This window comes from Mirounga angustirostris, unplaced genomic scaffold, assembly GCF_029215605.1.
Source record: "Mirounga angustirostris isolate CCGP_5_RB_7025 unplaced genomic scaffold, mMirAng1.0.hap1 SCAF_8, whole genome shotgun sequence".
In the NCBI taxonomy this organism is placed as follows: domain Eukaryota; kingdom Metazoa; phylum Chordata; class Mammalia; order Carnivora; family Phocidae; genus Mirounga; species Mirounga angustirostris.
In genome coordinates this window covers 68,898,031-68,916,042 of record NW_026991716.1, presented here as the reverse complement: position 1 = coordinate 68,916,042, position 18,012 = coordinate 68,898,031, and the positions used below count along the sequence as shown (strand labels likewise).

The following is an 18,012-nucleotide window of genomic DNA, read 5'->3' as shown; positions in this document are numbered from 1 at the left end:
TATTATTTGCTGCCAATCTGATGACCCAAAGGGAAGTTTATGGTTTCTCAAAGATAACTTCCAACCTTTAGGGGTGTGAGATAATAGAAAATACATATTAGTTTCTGCCCCCAGTTTCTTGCACAGAGATCCTAAAACCTTTGTAATTTCCTAAGTGATAAGCACACCAGGAACATCCTTTGTTCTAATATTTGGTTTTTGCCCCAGTTCCTGATGCGGGGCTGAAATTCTTATAATTTCCTGAGATAGGAGTGTCTCTTGTCCTAATGAGGCAACTCTGTGTGGGCTGTCAGATGACTCCTGGATGGGAGCTGGTCACCTGAAAGACCAAGCCATGATAAGAAGCTTGGAATTTTCACCCCTCCCCCACTCTCTTGAGAAGGGAGAAGGGCTGAAAATGGAGTTAAAAACTGATCATGCTTATGTAATGAAGCCTCCATAAAAATTCCAGTAGTATGGGGTTCAGAGAGCTTCCAGGTGGGGGAACACATCCATGTACCAGGATGTACCAAGAGTACCAACTCCACAGGGATAGAAGCTCCAGAGCACAGCACCCTCCCAGTCTAAACTTTATCTGACTATTCATCTGTATCCTTTATCATATCCTTCAGTAAGCTGGCAAACGTAAGTGCATAAGTGTTTCCTTGAGTTCTGTGGGCCACTCTAGCAAATTGAGCCTACAAAACGAACCTCCAATTTATAGCCAGGTTGGCCAGAAGCTGTGGATAACCTGGGGACTTACTACTTGCAGTTGTCATCTGATATGGGGTGGGAGCCGTCTTGTGCAACTGAGATCTTACCCTGAGGGATCTGACAGTAACTCCAGGCAGATAGTTAATAGAGTCAGAAGAGAGTTAAACTGTAGGACACCCCGCTAGTGTTGGAGAATTGCTGGGGGCAGGGGTGGGGGGGAAACCACGCCTTCGGTGACCAGAAGTGTCAGAGAAGTGTTGTGAGTGTGGTAGTAGTGTGAAAGTAAAGGACACACAAAGGAGAAGGAAAGGCTGAGTTTTTTCCAGTACAGGGAGAAGTAAACAAAGGCAAACAGCATTACAACACAAATCACTTCCTTGCGGGCAGAGTCATCCTACCAGAACCCAGGAGTCAAATGTCTGCAGCTGGCTTATTGTCTTATCACTTGTCCCTAAATAATGTTCATGACTAGGATCATGTATTTAAGATCTTTGTATCCTTTACATGTTCTCTAATAAGTATAAGAAACATTATACCCAGTATATGAGGCATATTCATTCTGCTTAAGAGGCTAGCATATATTCCATATGACATTACACAACACAATTCCAATATGGAAAACTAAGTTTCCATTGTGCTCTAATCACATGGAACCAACCCATGATTTTCATCTCTCTTTGTTGTAAGGCAGGGATAAAATCCTTCTAGTTTTGTCATCCTGTAACATGGAAAGCTGATGGCCCTCTCCATATTTAGTTTTCCCTTACTACATACTGTACAGAGATATCGGGCTCCCTCATGATGAACAATCTGTGATGATCTGAATCTTGTCCTTTCATTTTTTTGTAAATTAAAGTATTTGAGAAATTAATACCCAAACCGTTTTTCAATACAGAAAGAGAGAGGACACTCTCAATGGAAAGAAATGAAATGTGAAAGCCTTTCATGGAACATTCATTCTTGGCAAACTGTAGAAGGATGACTATTTTTAATAGATCTTGAGCAAACTGGTAATTACCGTGTTACAATTCTCACAAAGAATTATATAGGACACATCTCTTTTCCATACAGCAGTTTATGTAGGTGCAATGCACAGTCAGCAAAGCTAATAAGGTATAAAAATCAATAAAAATAACACTTGGGCTCTGCCTTTAAGGAGTTTAAAATCTATAAGATTGTTGAGTCTATATATTAAAGTATATAGAAAAAACAATCACACTGATCATGGTGAGCACTGAGCAATGTATAGACTTGTCAACTCACCGTGTTATACATCTAAAATTAATATAACATTATATGTCAACTATACCTCAATACTAAAAATAAAAAAATTATTGAAAAACAAAAAAAATGAAAAAACAAATATAACCTGTAGTGTTAATGTAATTAGATTCATTTTTAAACAAATAATGAATATTGTGCTTCAAAATACCAAAGACATATTATGCTATAGCCATAAGGCTTTTGCTTAACACGTTTGTGGAATTCTGTTTTGCAATTATCTTTAAAATTTGTTTAGGAACAACGAAAAAGATCACTCACATTACTTTACAATCACCCTCCATAATACTGGATTTGGAGAGAAAAACAAATTTTCAAAAAGAATCTAATTAAAAAAAACATGACATGTAACAAAAAAAAATAGGCTCACTAAAAGAAACAGGGATAGGATTAGGATAAAATAGTAAAAGATATAAAGTACTAATATATATTAGGATACTAAGAAATCAGAGGAGAAATTTTTACTTTCTTCGATTCGATTATAAACAGGGAAAAGGTGGTTGTGCTATGGCCTGTCCTTGATGGCCCTGTATGCATTAGCCTAAATCAAACAAATGCAAACATTGATACCTCTTAGGCAGTTATGTTGTAATAAAGGAAGGACCATGATTATTTCAGCAGAGAAATGACTACTTATGAAATGTTGCCTAAAGACAACTTAATTCCAGTGCTGAAGATATTTTATTTTATTTTATTTTATTTTATTTTATTTTAAAGATTTTATTTATTTATTCATGACAGACAGAGAGAGAGAGAGGCAGAGGGAGAAGCAGGCTCCCAAGGAGCAGGGAGCCCAATGCGGGACTCGATCCCAGGACCCTGAGATCATGACCTGAGCTGTAGGCAGACGCTTAACCATCTGAGCCACCCAGGCGCCCTGCTGAAGTATTTTAAAACCATATTTCTATTTTACCAATATTTAAATTTTAGAAACTTCGACAGGCATTAATGATCTATAAAAGCTAAAACTTACAATCTTCTCCTTTAGGGTTAAGAACAAGTTATAGTTTAAAATCTTCTCTCACCAAGGTTCATTATGAAAACTACAGAAAAACATTATATATGCAGCCCAGAGTTTTGGGCCAAAGATCACCTGGGATTAGTATATCAAAAGAGATGTATTATTTGTATGCATGATAAAGTGACATGGGATGACAGAACATGTTGCAATTTTCCCTACCATCCATGTCCTCTCTCCTGCAGGTTAATCTTCCTTTGGAAGTCTATCCCCTCTCTGTAAGATGACATGAAGGTGCCATCAACCAAAGCACCTGACATTCTCTTGAGTAAGGAATGGACACAGAGCCCAAAGGTAAGGCTAAGAAAACTCTCCTGAAAGCTGACATGTGAATAAATAGCATGATTGCACAAAGATCAAAATCTCATTGACCCCCAAAGTGACACCTGAAAAGACCATCTACTACTTACTGCAACTTTCTTTCATCTCTGGATCTGCTGGGTATCCTGTTCTTCTAAGGTACTTCCCAGCCATTTTTAAGTCCTAGCATACATAAAAATTTAACCTCTGCATGGCACACTGGGTTTAGAGGGCTAGACTGCTCACAGGCTGGAAGTAATGGCCCCAAGAACCCACCCAGCTGACCGAAGACTAAGGGATCAATATCTACTCTCAACTATAACCCATTCTAAGCACATTGGTGTGCTTTGGCACAGCTCCAAGAGGCTTGATTCTTCCGGTAATACTCAAACTGCAAATCAGAAGATATCCTTCCAAATAGACCACTCCTTTTCTTAACTAAGCCTGAGTAAGTTTCTGTTGCTTGCAACTAAAGCACTGATAAAGATGTCTGGAAGAAACTGATGGAGAGGATGGTGATGATGATCATGATCATAAACAGGACGCTGCTAGGAGGAAGAGATGTGGAAAAAGAAGAAAGAAGGGACAGAAGGCAAGTCTACACTGTAAGAGACTTTACAAAGAGGCCTATCTAAATGGCAACATTGGGGCGCCTGGGTGGCTCAGTTGGTTAAGCGACTGCCTTCGGCTCAGGTCATGATCCTGGAGTCCCAGGATCGAGTCCCGCATCGGGCTCCCTGCTCGGCAGGGAGTCTGCTTCGTCCTCTGACCCTATCCCCTCTCATGTGTTCTCTCTCTCTCATTCTCTCTCTCTCAAATAAATAAATAAAATCTTTAAAAAAATAAATAAAATAAATGGCAACATTATATTTTCACAGATAAGTAACTCTCTATGATGGTAGCCATATATTGCTCTAGTTTTGTGCAAAATACATAGCTTTATTTTGGTTGCAGTTCACTCAATGCTTTTAAAAACAATTTAAAATTTTTCTCAGTTTCTATTCAGAAAATTTAAGTTTGGAAAATTTGTTAAAATAATTTGTAACTAATGACCTTGTCAAAATGTGGTTTTACAGCTGAGATGCCAGTGAGTGGAGAATTAAGGTACTTTCCTAATTCCATAATCATGTTCAGTTTATAACAGTCTTATTCATCAAATGCTAATGACAAAATAATCTCAATGATCTCAGCAGTAACATTGTTTGGATTTGAATTTCTCCAGAAACCACGCAATTTGCCACTAGATCTAATATAAACAAAAATAAGTCCCAGTGTCATATGAAGGAAATTTTGGAAATTTTACTGTAAAATGCAACTTCAGCACTGGCTTTGGACGTGGGCAGCATGGATCAACATCCCCAGTTCTGCAGCTCACTGGTTGGGTGAACACAGGCAAGTTTCTCAACCTGTGCCTCAGTTTCTTCATCTATAAAATGGATGGAGTAATAGCACCTACCTAGTGCCTACCTAGGAGTACTGTTGGGATGTTTCAATGAAATAATGCACATAAAGCTCTTAACATAATGCCTAACATCACAACGAGAATTCTGTTAGCTAGTATTATGGCATAAAATTGAGTTTCTGTTCTGTGTTGACTTACTCTCTTTATTTACAGTAGTTTTTAAATATCTGTATGATAAAGCCCCCACTGACTTTTATCTAGCAGCAGCAGAGTCCCCTAAGTTAATAATTCAGTCAAAAATCTGTACACAGCTTATGATGAAAGTATTTTGGTGAGTTTGATTTGAGTCTTAATAATTTAACTCCCTGTCATTACCTTAAATATTATATATGCGGGAATCAACCATCTGTTGATGTTGGTGGTTGCTACAAACAGTATAAACAAACAGAAATATGTAAAAGAAGGAGATGGTCTTTAAGAAATGAGTAGTTTTCCATGAGAACAGAGAGTATGGGTGATACTTGAAAACGGAAGCCTGGAGTGAAAGCTGCTGTCTCTAAATTGTACGCAATCTCCTTGGTTTACACAATAAACACATGGTAGAAGGGGGAAAATCTAAACACAGAAAGGATGCATGATTCACCCCCCTACAGCAACAGAGTGCTTGGAAACTAAGAGCATTTGGCTACAAATACTCATATATGAAATAGAATTTTGCCTGTGTTGCATATCCCTGTGACAGGCTGAGCGCTCTAGAGGCATTCTAAATAAGTTTATACTGTCCTCTAACCTTGCATAGAACTTCTTAGTACATATTAAGTTGTAAAATATCAACTAACCCATTTGCTCTAGTGGTGCAGACTTATCTAAAAATGATAGAACTATTTGTGAAAGACTTCACAATTGCCATGGCTATTAAAACCTAGATGAGTTAAGGTCAAATGGGGTAACAGATGCATTTTTAACAAAAAGACTGAGATTTCTAAACAGCAAAATAAAATTGAATATTAGAGTTTAGAAAATGAAAGATCATTGATTTCCTTGTGTTGTCTTGAATATAAGGAATCCAGGGTACACAGAGGCAAATGACTTAATCAAGGATACTACCCAGTGAAGCCAAAGAATCTTAATCTCCTTGAACAACCAGAGAACAATCCCAGAGCAGTATCACACAATTCCTGAGCAAATAAACAATCTATAGCATATAATTCATAAAAACTACTATACACTTTTACACAATGATCACATTAAATCCTGACAACCCTCAGTGGGCTTTTCCAGATGAGGAGTCAGAACAAGAGAGGTTAAGTAACTTGACCAAGTACACACAGGGAGCCAGTAAGTAAGCTTGGATAAACATGCTCTAGCCACTGGACCATGGAGACTCTCATGAGAGGAGACTCATAGTTAAACTATATTTACTCCATCTTTCCTGTACTATATAAGACCAGGTAAGCCCAAACCTAATTCTGCCTTAAATGATAAAATATAGTTGCTGGTTCCAAAGTGGCCTAGTCACTCCAATCAAATGACAGAAGTACACAGACAAGGCCCTCACCTTCCTCAGCTTTCCAGAGACCACTCTTCCTGACCCCAGGAGGAAAAGCAGTATAAAGACCTCCAAACTCTGGTATTCTCTCCCTTCTCCTCCCATTTTTATTCATCAAGGCTGTGACTGGATTTTGAGAGGGTAGGTACGGATGCCTCTGAGTGGGGGCTGAATGCTTGTTACAAAGGCTCAAATCCACCTTTTTTCTTCCTCCATTTGGTAAAAGATTAAAATTGGGATTGGAAGTCTAATAGCCACAATTCTACGAGGCACAGAAAAGGTACAGTAGCCATGATTTTATGACAGCTTAGGAAGAAATGTTGGAAGATACATGTGTCATATGACCTCACTGATATGAGGAATTCTTAATCTCAGGAAACAAACTGAGGGTTGCTGGAGTGGAGGGGGGTGGGAGGGATGGGGTGACTGGGTGATAGACATTGGGGAGGGTATGTGCTATGGTGAGCGCTGTGAATTGTGTAAGACTGTTGCATCACAGACCTGTACCTCTGAAACAAATAATACATTATATGTTAAAAAAAAAAAGAAGAAGAAGAAGAAGAAGATAGCAGGAGGGGAAGAATGGAGGGGGGGGGAAATTGGAGCGGGAGACAAACCATGAGAGACTATGGACTCTGAAAAACAAACTGAGGGTTCTAGAGGGGAGAGGGGTGAAGGGATGGGTTAGCCTGGTGATGGGTATTAAAGAGGGCACGTTCTGCATGGAGCACTGGGTGTTATACGCAAACAATGAATCATGGAACACTACATCAAAAACTAATGATGTAATGAATGGTGATAAACATAACATAATAATAAAAAAAAAAAGAAAGAAATGTCGGAAGATCCGTTAGAAGAGGTGATGCACCACGGTCTCAACTCCTACCCTCAGCTCTCCCCAGCTGCGGGTCAAGAGCACTCGACTGCGAGGAAGGAGGCTAGAGGTCAGGGAAGAAACAGAGCCAAACAAACAGGATGCTAAATCCTCTCTGAGGCTGCTCCCCAGGCCACTCTGCACCACTGTGAACTGTACCAGGACACGCGGGACGTGAAGAAAGGAAAGTGAGCAAGAAGAACAAAATCCTCACAAAATGTGCTCTAACAGAATAACTAAGAGCATCATTTCAGGGCGACACATATACAGGCCACTGCTTGCCACGGACCTATCCTTGGGTAGGACCTAAACTTGGGTACTAATTCTAAGAGCAGCGTTTTAGGTTACAAGTTAATCCAGCCACTATGGCAGGTAACTTAAGTTACTTTCTTATATTCTTTTTCTTTATGAACTATAAACAAATGTGCATTTGAAAATATTAAGGACTAGCTCTTGTGTTTTAAATTTTTTACATTCAAATTCCTATAACCAAGTTCATATTTGCTTCACTTGAACCCCACCCTCTTACCTCCAACCCCAAGAGTACTTCTCAGGTAACTCCTTTGGATGGTCTGCCTTCAAATGTTTGACACATGAAGAACTATCAGCCATTCGTGTGTCGTAACTGCTAGCTCTGTCACTTTCTGGAATGCAGCGTCCCCTTCATTTATATGTGATACATACACAGAGAAGAACACGATTTGATTTGAAACTGACAGCTGTTTGTGCTTTTATGTGCAATACTTGATTAAAGAAACCTAAAAATTATTTACTCGATCTTCCAAGATAAGGAACCTGCTTCCTAAGTGGGGGTCAAGATAACTGCAGAAGCAAATGCATTTTTCAGCTATTTTGGAACAGAAAAGCTAATGTAGCTCCTCCAAAAATGCTTTATATAAACTCAAGAGAAGAACTTGCCAAGGTGGCTTTATGTAGCCCATGGGACAGTTAGCAATGTCTGCAAGACAGTTCTGGTTGTCACAGCCAACAGCAGGAGGGGTAGGGAATGAAATGCTATTACCATCTAGTGGGTGGAGACCAGGCATGCTGCTAAACATCCTACAATGCATAGGACAGTCACCCACAACAAAGAATTATCGGAAACAAAATGCGAGTAGTGCCAAGGTTGAGAAGTTCTAGTGCAAGTTTGTTGCTGATTTTCAAACTGTGCATTTCCAGAGAAGCCTATCAATGACACTCAACACATAGATACCTCAACATCACGATAGCTATTCTGAGGGGTCTTCCCCCACTGGGATATCTGCTCACAGAAGAATAACCATAGCAAGTCTGGTAGTTATTCAACAGGAAAGTCATCTCTTTTTTCTTCCACTTACTCCCATGGCTTCAATCTGCCACTTAGAGGCAGAGCCTCTCCTAGTCAAGCTTTCTCCGTATCCCAAACTAACATTAATCTCTCCCTACTCCCCAACTCTGCCCAACCCTTCCCTCCTCCACTCTATGTCTTTGTTCCCAGCCTTGGCGAATGGCACCACTGCTGACTGCCACTCCAGTGGGAGGCCTGGACGGCCTGGGCTCATCCCTCTCCCCAGGATGGTCACTATACTTTGCACATAATTGGCATTTTGTCCAAATGTGGAATTCAAATCAATCATTTTTCAGACCGATTTATATAAATGGTAAGCCCAACGAAGTCTAGAGAAAAAAGTAAAACTATGCAGCAGAGAATGTAGTTCAGTTTAAAAAAAGAAATAGCACATTTGGAAACATTTCCCATGTTCACACAACAGGAAGAGTCACAGACCCAAAAAGAACCAAAGAAGCCCCAGGACATGGCTTAAAGAGTGGAAAAGATGTCAAGATAACAGATGAGACTGACTATGTAGGGTACTGAGTCTAAGCTTACTTTGTTTAAAAAAAAAATAAAAAATCAAGCTTCCCAGGCATGAATATCTCAAAGCAATGAAACGAAAGAAAACTATATGGAGGAGAAATAAGAGTACAGCAGGAGTTAGTAAGAATTTAAAGATAACAACCTAACACTTGCATAGAGTTGAAGTTGACAGCGTTCGCACAGATTATCTCACTTCCTTCTTTGAAAAACTCTGAGGCAAGCAGGTCTTAGAGCATTCTGAATGCTAAGTAGCAGAAAGCATCCAAACCGCCCTGACGCAGCCAGGTCAAGTGGCCCCAGCAACACACACACATCCGCTAACACAGCCATGAGCAGCCACTCACAGTCATGAGCATCCCAGCAGCTGCTCTTTCAGGAATGGAACAGGGGTCACTTCAAGAACCGTTTCTATTCATTTTACATCTCCAATAATAGAATTTGGTTGGCTGCTGACATCCTTCACTGAGTCTCCAGAAGTACAGACAATATGCTCTATTGTCACAAGTGAGTCATTCTGTTTGTTTAAGAGAGAAGATTCTGGAAGCTTTCAATAAATTGTAAAGACATCCAGGTGAATCAGAGAGGAGTCAGAATTTAAATTTTGGCCAACAGTTTCCCCTCAACACCTAACATTAGCTCACCTGGAACACATCTTTGACAAACTAACAATTCTGTTTATAAATATGCGTGGATATCAGCCTGACTCGTCACAAAGTTAGGGCCATAAATGATTGAGGATTCCTCTCCTGGGGTGTAACAACTCAGCTCTAAGCAATGAGAGTTAACAGAATAGTATTTTTGAAATATCACCTGATTTGTTTTTTATTCTTACTGATTTTGTTGCTACCCAGTAAAGCTGAGTCAGCTTCAGCTTTGGGGGACAGGCAGGCACAGCAAAGAACAAAGACTTTGTTGTTCAGTTCTAACTTTCCAAATAGAATTTTTATTATTTTTTCAAAGATTTTATTTATTTATTTGACAGAGAGAGAGACAGCGAGAGAGGGAACACAAGCAGGGGGAGGGGCAGAGGGAGAAGCAGGCCTCCCGCGAAGCAGGGAGCCCGATGCGGGGCTCAATCCCAGGACCCTGGGATCATGACCTGAGCCGAAGGCAGACGCTTAATGATTGAGCCACCCAGGCACCCCCCAAATAGAATTTTTAAGATGAGATCAGCAGAAGCAATAGTCTTGAAACCCGCACTCTGTGCTGCAAAAGCTTGAGAGAGAAATGGTACGTTTTGATGTCCCAAAAGCATTTGACTTGGAACATCTAGGACTGAGAGTTTATATGAAAGTTACTCATAGAATATGATATGATAATAGCATAACATGATATTAGAACAGTCTTCCTGCTTCTAGGAAAACAGACAAAGTCTTATTGGCTGGTAGGAAGAGGTAAGGACCAAGGTGTCTAACTAGAGTTTAGACGATACCTGGGTGTTTTGAAGGTATATATATGTAAGTGAATGCCTGGAGGGAGATAAATAGGAGATGGGGTGGTAAGATGGTTAAAAAAAAAATCAGACTGAAGAGGGTATCCACAAACATTAGGGGCTTGTGCTCAGCTTCCTATCTAAATACCTCTGGGAGAACCATTTTGATGGGTCCTCCAAGTCAGTATTGGGTAGATACCACAGAGCAGTAATGGTTGCAAAGGGTGCTGAATGGGATTGAGAGCTCTGAGCTTCCCTGTCATTCTGGCTTTAGTGAGATGTGAAAGGAATCCAAAAACATTCCCATGGCCCCTTCAAGGGAGGTCTCATAGAGCTCTTGTTGCCGCAATGCGGGAGGGGCTGGGTATACTGAACATGGAGAACGATGGGGCTGGCCAATGAATCAACAAGCAGTCATCATGGTTTCAGCTTACCTAAAAAAAAAAAAATTAAATAATCAACCATAAGATGCCCCAGCTATTGACACAGCAATAGGGATAACATGAAGACAAAGGCAAAGCTCAATCAGGATGAGACACATGGGAAAGGCTGGGGAGGCCTGGGGGACAAATGGATGGATGGACACCTTCCTTCTTCCCTACACTGAGACTATCTGGAGTATGTCTGGGGAGTGGGGAAGGGTGGAAGTGGAGGAAGAACCACAGAATGGGAACAGCTCTAAGAATGACTACGAGTTTTGCATTACATCTTGCACTTGACTGAGTTTTTATTCCCAAGTGATAAAGAGAGGTTAACGTAAAGTAGCAATATTTTATGTTGCTCACTACTAGCAGAAAAGGAGGTTCCAGAGCTAAACTGAGTTCAGTTACAGAGAAATAAAGTCACACTTCTGCACCCCCCCAAATGTATACATTGTATATTGCTGAACAGTTTAGAGTTTTCACAGGTTAGAGAATCACAAATTATTATATCAAGATTATCTTAAAGCATGATTCCCACATGTTGGTTTTAAAATGTCTTCCTTTCTTTTATTTTAACAAGATAACACTCATCTCTCTTCTGAATTCATTAGAACTGAGAGTGGAAGGACAGGGTAATGCCATACAGGGGCTGCTCATTCTCTGGGACCTTCTTTAACCTAGCCCTAGAGTCAATAATCTGTCTAATAGTACAGAGAACTCCACTTGGAAATAATCATTTGCTATCCCAATTATTCTAACACTATCAGACTCAGTTCAACTTTGTAACTGATAGTACAAATGAAAGGAATATTGAAACTTAAAATGATCTCCACCACGCCTTTACCAAGTAACTACACAGTGACCCGATGCAGAGGGGGACCCAGTAAGGAAGGAAGCTCAAAAAGCTACAAATGAATGTGTCCCAGCCTCTGGCTTCATCTATTTTTTGTTTCCTGGCCTTTTAGGAGAAATTTTCTCTCCTCTCCTAGAGAAAACCTTTCTTGAATTCTACTTCAGAAAACTATCTCCCTAAGATTGTTATCTGTTCCAGCTCTGTGTCCCCGCAGCAACCTTTTGATAAACATTTTCTTGGCATTATCAGAAAATACTAATACTGTTGTGTGGCTGATCTGTCTCTCCCAAGAAGACAGTGTGAACATCTTTAAACCCCCAGTCTCTAATTCAGTTGACTTTCTGTGTCAAAGTGGTGAACACCGTTCTAAGTACTTTACATACATTCAGTTCATCCTCCAAATAACAACAGAGGATTAGGACTACCATTACCATGTCCACTTCAGAGATGAGGATACAGACGTACAGACAGGTAGAATAACAGAACCGAGTATCAAACTCAGGCTGCCTGGCTCCAGAGTAGATGCTCAATAAAAGTTCGTTTGAACTTTTGAGTTCGAAATTGAACTCAAGCTGGAAATCCAAAGTTCCCTTCTTCCAGATATTGCTGTTGGTCAGCACATTTTAAACCAATAGTCCATGAGAATGCAATTAAAGACACACTGTATCTTTCGTTGAAATAATTTGTCTGCTATATTATAGATGTCTTTCTTCCACTGCCATACTCCTTAACTTTTTCCAAGATATCCTTATTTTCTTGAGCCAAAATCATAATAATATAATGACTTTTGTCAGCTTCCACAAGGCTAGCTTTTTGGTAGAGAAGAAACTAATTCTTTCCATGAGCTGTTAAAAGACATTACCTGTTACTATTGTAGTAGACACACACATACATAAAGTACAGACCACACAAACAAAAACGCCTGTTACCCATTTTTCCCTCAGAACAAGGACAATTTTGTTCTCCATTTATATAACAACAACAAAACAAAAAGATTTATGACTAATTCTTTTAATGGTAATTTTAACAGTATTTTTTTAATATAATTATGTTAGGATCCTTCAGGAATCAAATCCTGAGCAACCCCTTTTAGAATCTCTGTGGAATAATACCTCAAAAGGAAGCTTCATTTTCTTTCTTTTTTTTTTTTTTAAGATTTTATTTATTTATTTGACAGAGAGACACACAGCGAGAGAGGGAACACAAGCAGGGGGAGTGGGAGAGGGAGAAGCAGGCCTCCTGCAGAGCAAGGAGCCCGATGCGGGGCTCGATCCCAGGACCCTGGGATCATGACCTGAGCCGAAGGCAGACGCTTAACGACTGAGCCACCCAGGCGCCCCATGGAAGCTTCATTTTCTAACATGTTTTTGCAATTACTCATTGCCTAGCTACAACTTCTACTATAAAACATCCCTTTAGTTACACTATCTTATGGTTTAAGACACATACCTACACACACAATAATCTCAAAACTCTGCCCTTCCCTGTCCACGCCCCTCCAGCCTTCACATCCATCTGTCATCGAACATCTCAGCCTTCCCCAAATATCAATACTTAACATGTGTTTCCCAGTTACAGTTTCCTCAACATAAAACCCCAGTAGCTTCTGTTATTTTATAGACTCAGATTTATAGAATCAGTCATCAGGAAATCATGTATTTTTTTATACACATTTTGAATACATTTAGGACACATAACTTCTCACTGTCATAGTTACTTACACAGAAAAAGTAAGTTCTTCATTCATCCTTATTTAAATTTCTTAAAATAGGCAAAAATAAACATATTCTTCATAATTCTAAGTCGCTGTACTGACATTGAAACATTAATCTTACATTAAAATAAGATTTTTAAAAATATAGATACTAGAGGACTTTTCACACTAATTTTTAGCTGTTTTCAAACAATGATTAATTTAACCTGCTCTTATCCAGACCTGAGGTCAAAATTCTATCTACCTTCAATCTTCCTATATCAGATATGTACTCATTCAACTCCTTATCATCTCATCAAGGAGCACAGTTTGTCACAGTCCACAGGGCTCCCCACTTGTTTCCCTTCCCCTGTTTGGTATACTCCTACCTTTGGAATTATACCCACTGACATTTCAGCTTTTTTGCTGGTGCTGAAGAGTAAAATGTAATAGTTTGCCTGGGAATGAGCTGGCTTAGTATCATTCTCCTAATATCTCCGTACTTCTCATTGGGTCTCAGTGCAAGGTCATGCTTTTACTTTATCTCTTTGTAGCTAAATTTTGTCCTGTTGTCCAGTCTCTTAGTGATAGATCCTGTCCAGTTAGTCTATGACCGGGATGTGGCACTAGGGCTCTTACGTTCCATGCCTGAACCCTTTCTCCTTAACCCCGATCAAAGGATGGACCCCTTTTCCTGATAAAGGCATGCCAACCTCTACCATCTGCCAAAATATTCTCTACTCTGACCCCTATCTGAATACTCAGATCTACCTTTACCTGTTTGACTTGGGTATCTGGAAACCTACCCAGATGGCACACTCTATCTGTTCTCCTCCATTTATCATGAGTTCCCATTACCATGGACTCTCAGATTCTGCAAGTCTACCATCACTATACACTAGAAGTACAGATCTCACTCAGTACCCCCTAGCGTAGCTACCAGTCACACTCCTCTTTCATAATCCTTCCTTTGGAATAAGTAGCCATGTTTTGTAGTCCCTGGTGGTGAGTAAAGCATAACCAAATAATGTACTGTCCAAACTGAAAAAGGGGGTATTATTAATTGTTCTGGGACAACAATTATGCTGGGCAAAATGGGAAGTGTAGTCATCCTACAAAGTACTAAACCAATGAACACTTGACCAAAACAAGCAAAAAGCAAAATGAGCCAATTTATGGCCTGGCCAGCAACCTGTGACCTGGGAGGCTGACTAAAAAGATGATTGGGCCAACATCACAGATTGCAATTTAAAATAAGATGGACAGAAAAACTGCCAGCTGGTTGCAGGTGCTACAGTCGAGAGGCTGGATCAGAGCTGAAGAAGCCAGGGTGATCAAGAAGCTGGTTATAGTGGAAAACGGAGAATCCAGTGAACATTAGCAAGAATCAAAACCCGCCTGACAAAGAGCCCTAAGACCGAACTGGACTTCCAGTTCCTGTAACTGGACTTGCCCAGACTCCTATTTGATCCACACAATGCTATCCAGATTTCTAATGAGCTAGTGGGCATAAATTCTAGTTCTCACAGTCAAAGTTGGCAGACTAAAATGTAGTCCTCAAATGAATATTCAACTATCCCTCTTCAACATGTACCCAACCTCATTTAACAGGATCATCATTTAATTATTATCATGTTCCCAAGTCTCTTTTCTTCAGTCACACCCCCTCATTTTCCTACGTCACCAGGTTTTGGGGCCTGCCTCAGACAGCTATGAAACCAGGCTTTCTTCTCCATTCTCACTGATGCTATTCTGGTTCAGTCCCTCAGTATGGTCTCCCCATTTTAGGAAACTCTGCCTCCCAAATTGCCCTTTCCATTACTAATCCACTCAACACCCATATAGCTCAGTATTCAATGAGAAATGATGTTCTTCTGGACCATTAATAGGAAAAGAAAATGTAATAGGAAAAAATAGACCCTATTCATCACAGCAATCAAATCTGTAAGGTATCTAGGAATAAATCTAACCAAACATAAGCAAGAAGTTTATGGGGGAAATATACAAAAGATTATTAAAGAACACAGGAAGGCTTGAATAAATGGAGGGATAGAACATATTCATAGAAAGGAAAAATCAACATAGTCAAGATGTCATATTCTCCAAATAATCTATAAATCAAATGCAATTCCCTACAAAATTCCAATAGGGTTGTGTGTGTGTGTGTGTAATTTGGCAACTTAATTTTCAAATTCCTACAGAAAATACAAGGACTAAAAAATAGCCAAGAAGAAGTGTGAATAAGAGCAAGTTGGGAAAACTTGTCCTACCAGATATCTAGGTTTATCATCATAAAGCTATATTCTTAAAATAAGTATTAGTGGAAGGCTCTGCAGTGATATAAAGAAACAATAAAGAGCCCCTAAACAAACCCATGCATATCTGAAAATCAGATACTGACAGAGATGTACTGCAAATCATTTGGACAGACTATTTAAAAAATGGTGCAGAGTCAAAAATAAAACATGCTTCCTACCTTAAGCCCCACTAAAATATCAGCTATGATTAGAGGTGATTAAAGACCTAAGTTTGAAAGATAAAACTTAAAAACTGTTCAAAGAAATATAGAAGAATATCTTTATAATCTTGTGATAGGGAAGGATTTCGATGAGACAGAAGAATCACAAACTATAAATAAAAAGATAAATAAATCTGACCACAACAGAATTTAAAATTGTTGTGCATCAAAAGTTACAATTAAAAAACTGAAAAGGCAGGCCACAGACTGAGAAAAGGTAACTAAATATATGTAGCTCATAAAGTTTTTTTTAATTCGGAAAAATATAAGGAACTCCACAAATCAGTAAGAAATTGTTATTTTTCCCCAGTAGAAAAATGGGAGAGTTACAGAAGAGGAACCAGAATGCCCAACACACTGAGAAAAGATGTTCAATCTTATTAGTATTACAGAAATGCAGATTTGAACCCAAAAGGATAACATTTCACACAATCGGATTCATCACAAGACATCTCACATACTGTTGGTGAGTGTGTAAATGGTAGGTACTACCACATTGTACAACAATTTGAAAATATCTATTAAAGTTGAAAATACAGACAAGGACGAAGACATTTAACTTCCAGATATTTAAGAAATAGTGCATATATGCACAAGGAAACATGAACAAAAATGTATATAATATAGAAGACCGGAAAACAACTTAAATATCCATTAATGAGCACACAGATAAAGCAATTCTGAGATATTCATAAGTGGAACATTAGCATAATAAATTAGAAAAAGATATATGCATGTTTGTACACAAATTACTCAAAACAATGCTCTTACTGGGACTTTCTCATCATGCTCTTATTTATCCCATCTCTTTAAAATATAGAAAACAAGATTCTCTTGAGCCTACTTCCACCATCCTATACCATCTCCTTTGCTTTTACTTTGCCAAATCCTCCTTGACGACTTTCTACATTAGCAATTTTCAATTCCTCTCCTTTTATTTCTCTTTAACACACCTTAGTCAGGCTTTTTCCCTAACATTTCACTAAAATTTGTTTCTTTAAATTCACCAATGACCTCCGTGTTGATAAACCAATTGTTCAGTTCTCAGTACTCATCTTAGAGATCCTATCAGCATCATTTGGCACAGCTGACCACCCCTCCTCCTCGACCCTAGGATTTCATACTACCTTATGTATCCTATCTCACTGATCATTCCCCAGTCCCCTCTGTTGGTGTCTTCCTTTCTCACTGATCTCTAAAAGTTGGAGTGTCCCAAGGTTGCCTTGTTAGGTCTATTCTCTATCTATATGCATTCCTTTGGTGATCTTATCTAGTCTCGTGGATTATGTCCTCTACATACTGATGACTTTCAAATGTATATTCCCAGCTCAGATCTCTTTCCCAAATTTCAGATTCATATGAGATACATGAAACACAACAGAGTCAAAACTCTGTTTCTGATCTTCCCTCCACAAAGTGTATCCTTGCAGTCATACCATTTCGGTCAGTGGCAACTCCACCCTTTCAATAGCACTGGTCAAAAAATTTGAGTCATCCTTGACTTCTCTTTCCCCCTCCCTACACCCAGTTGCTCAGTAAATCCCATTGTCTCTGCTTAAAAAAAAAGAAACAAAAACAGAATCTGACCATTTCTTTCACCACCTCTACTGTTACCCACTTTGGTCCAAGCCACCATCATTTCTCTTCCAAATTTCTACAATAGTCTCCTAATTGCTCTCCCTGACTCTAATCAGTGTAATCCCACACAGCAACCTGATCAAGTTTTTTGCAATATAATACATTATTTCACTCTTCAATAGCATGCATTTTACTCAGGGTAGAAGCCAAAGTACTAACACTCCATTCTCCAACCTCTCCCGCCTACCCTATAACTACACCTGCTGTCACTATCAATGCTTCAGCCACACAAACTTCCTTGGTGTTTCCTAAGTATATAAGACATACTTCTGCCTTATGGCCCTTGCACTGACTTTCCTCTCTGCCTAGAACATTCTTCTCCCACAGAAGGCTGTAGGGCTAATTCCCTCACCTACTTCAAACAACCTGTAAACAACCCTTTGTTGTTTACATCAGGAGAAAAGGTTTGAGTCCCCGCCATCAACAGAACAAAGGGCTATCAAAAAAGCAATGAGTAGGGTGCCTGGGTGGCTCAGTTGGTTAA

General features: G+C 39.4%; 1 protein-coding gene across 6 annotated transcripts in view; it reads right to left on the bottom strand.

Moving 5' to 3' along the window:
• BCKDHB (branched chain keto acid dehydrogenase E1 subunit beta) overlaps positions 1-18,012 on the bottom strand; it is a 210,614-nt gene that overhangs the window by 79,219 nt on the left and 113,383 nt on the right. The window contains exon 10 of one of the 6 annotated variants that reach the window (XM_064597803.1): positions 9,787-10,838. The exons of the other annotated variants lie outside the window; for them this stretch is intronic. Within the exon in view, the coding sequence (XP_064453873.1) occupies positions 10,830-10,838 (9 nt within the window). The 3' untranslated portion in view covers positions 9,787-10,829. Of the gene's footprint in view, positions 1-9,786; positions 10,839-18,012 lie in introns of those variants that run through there. 6 annotated transcript variants of the gene reach the window in all.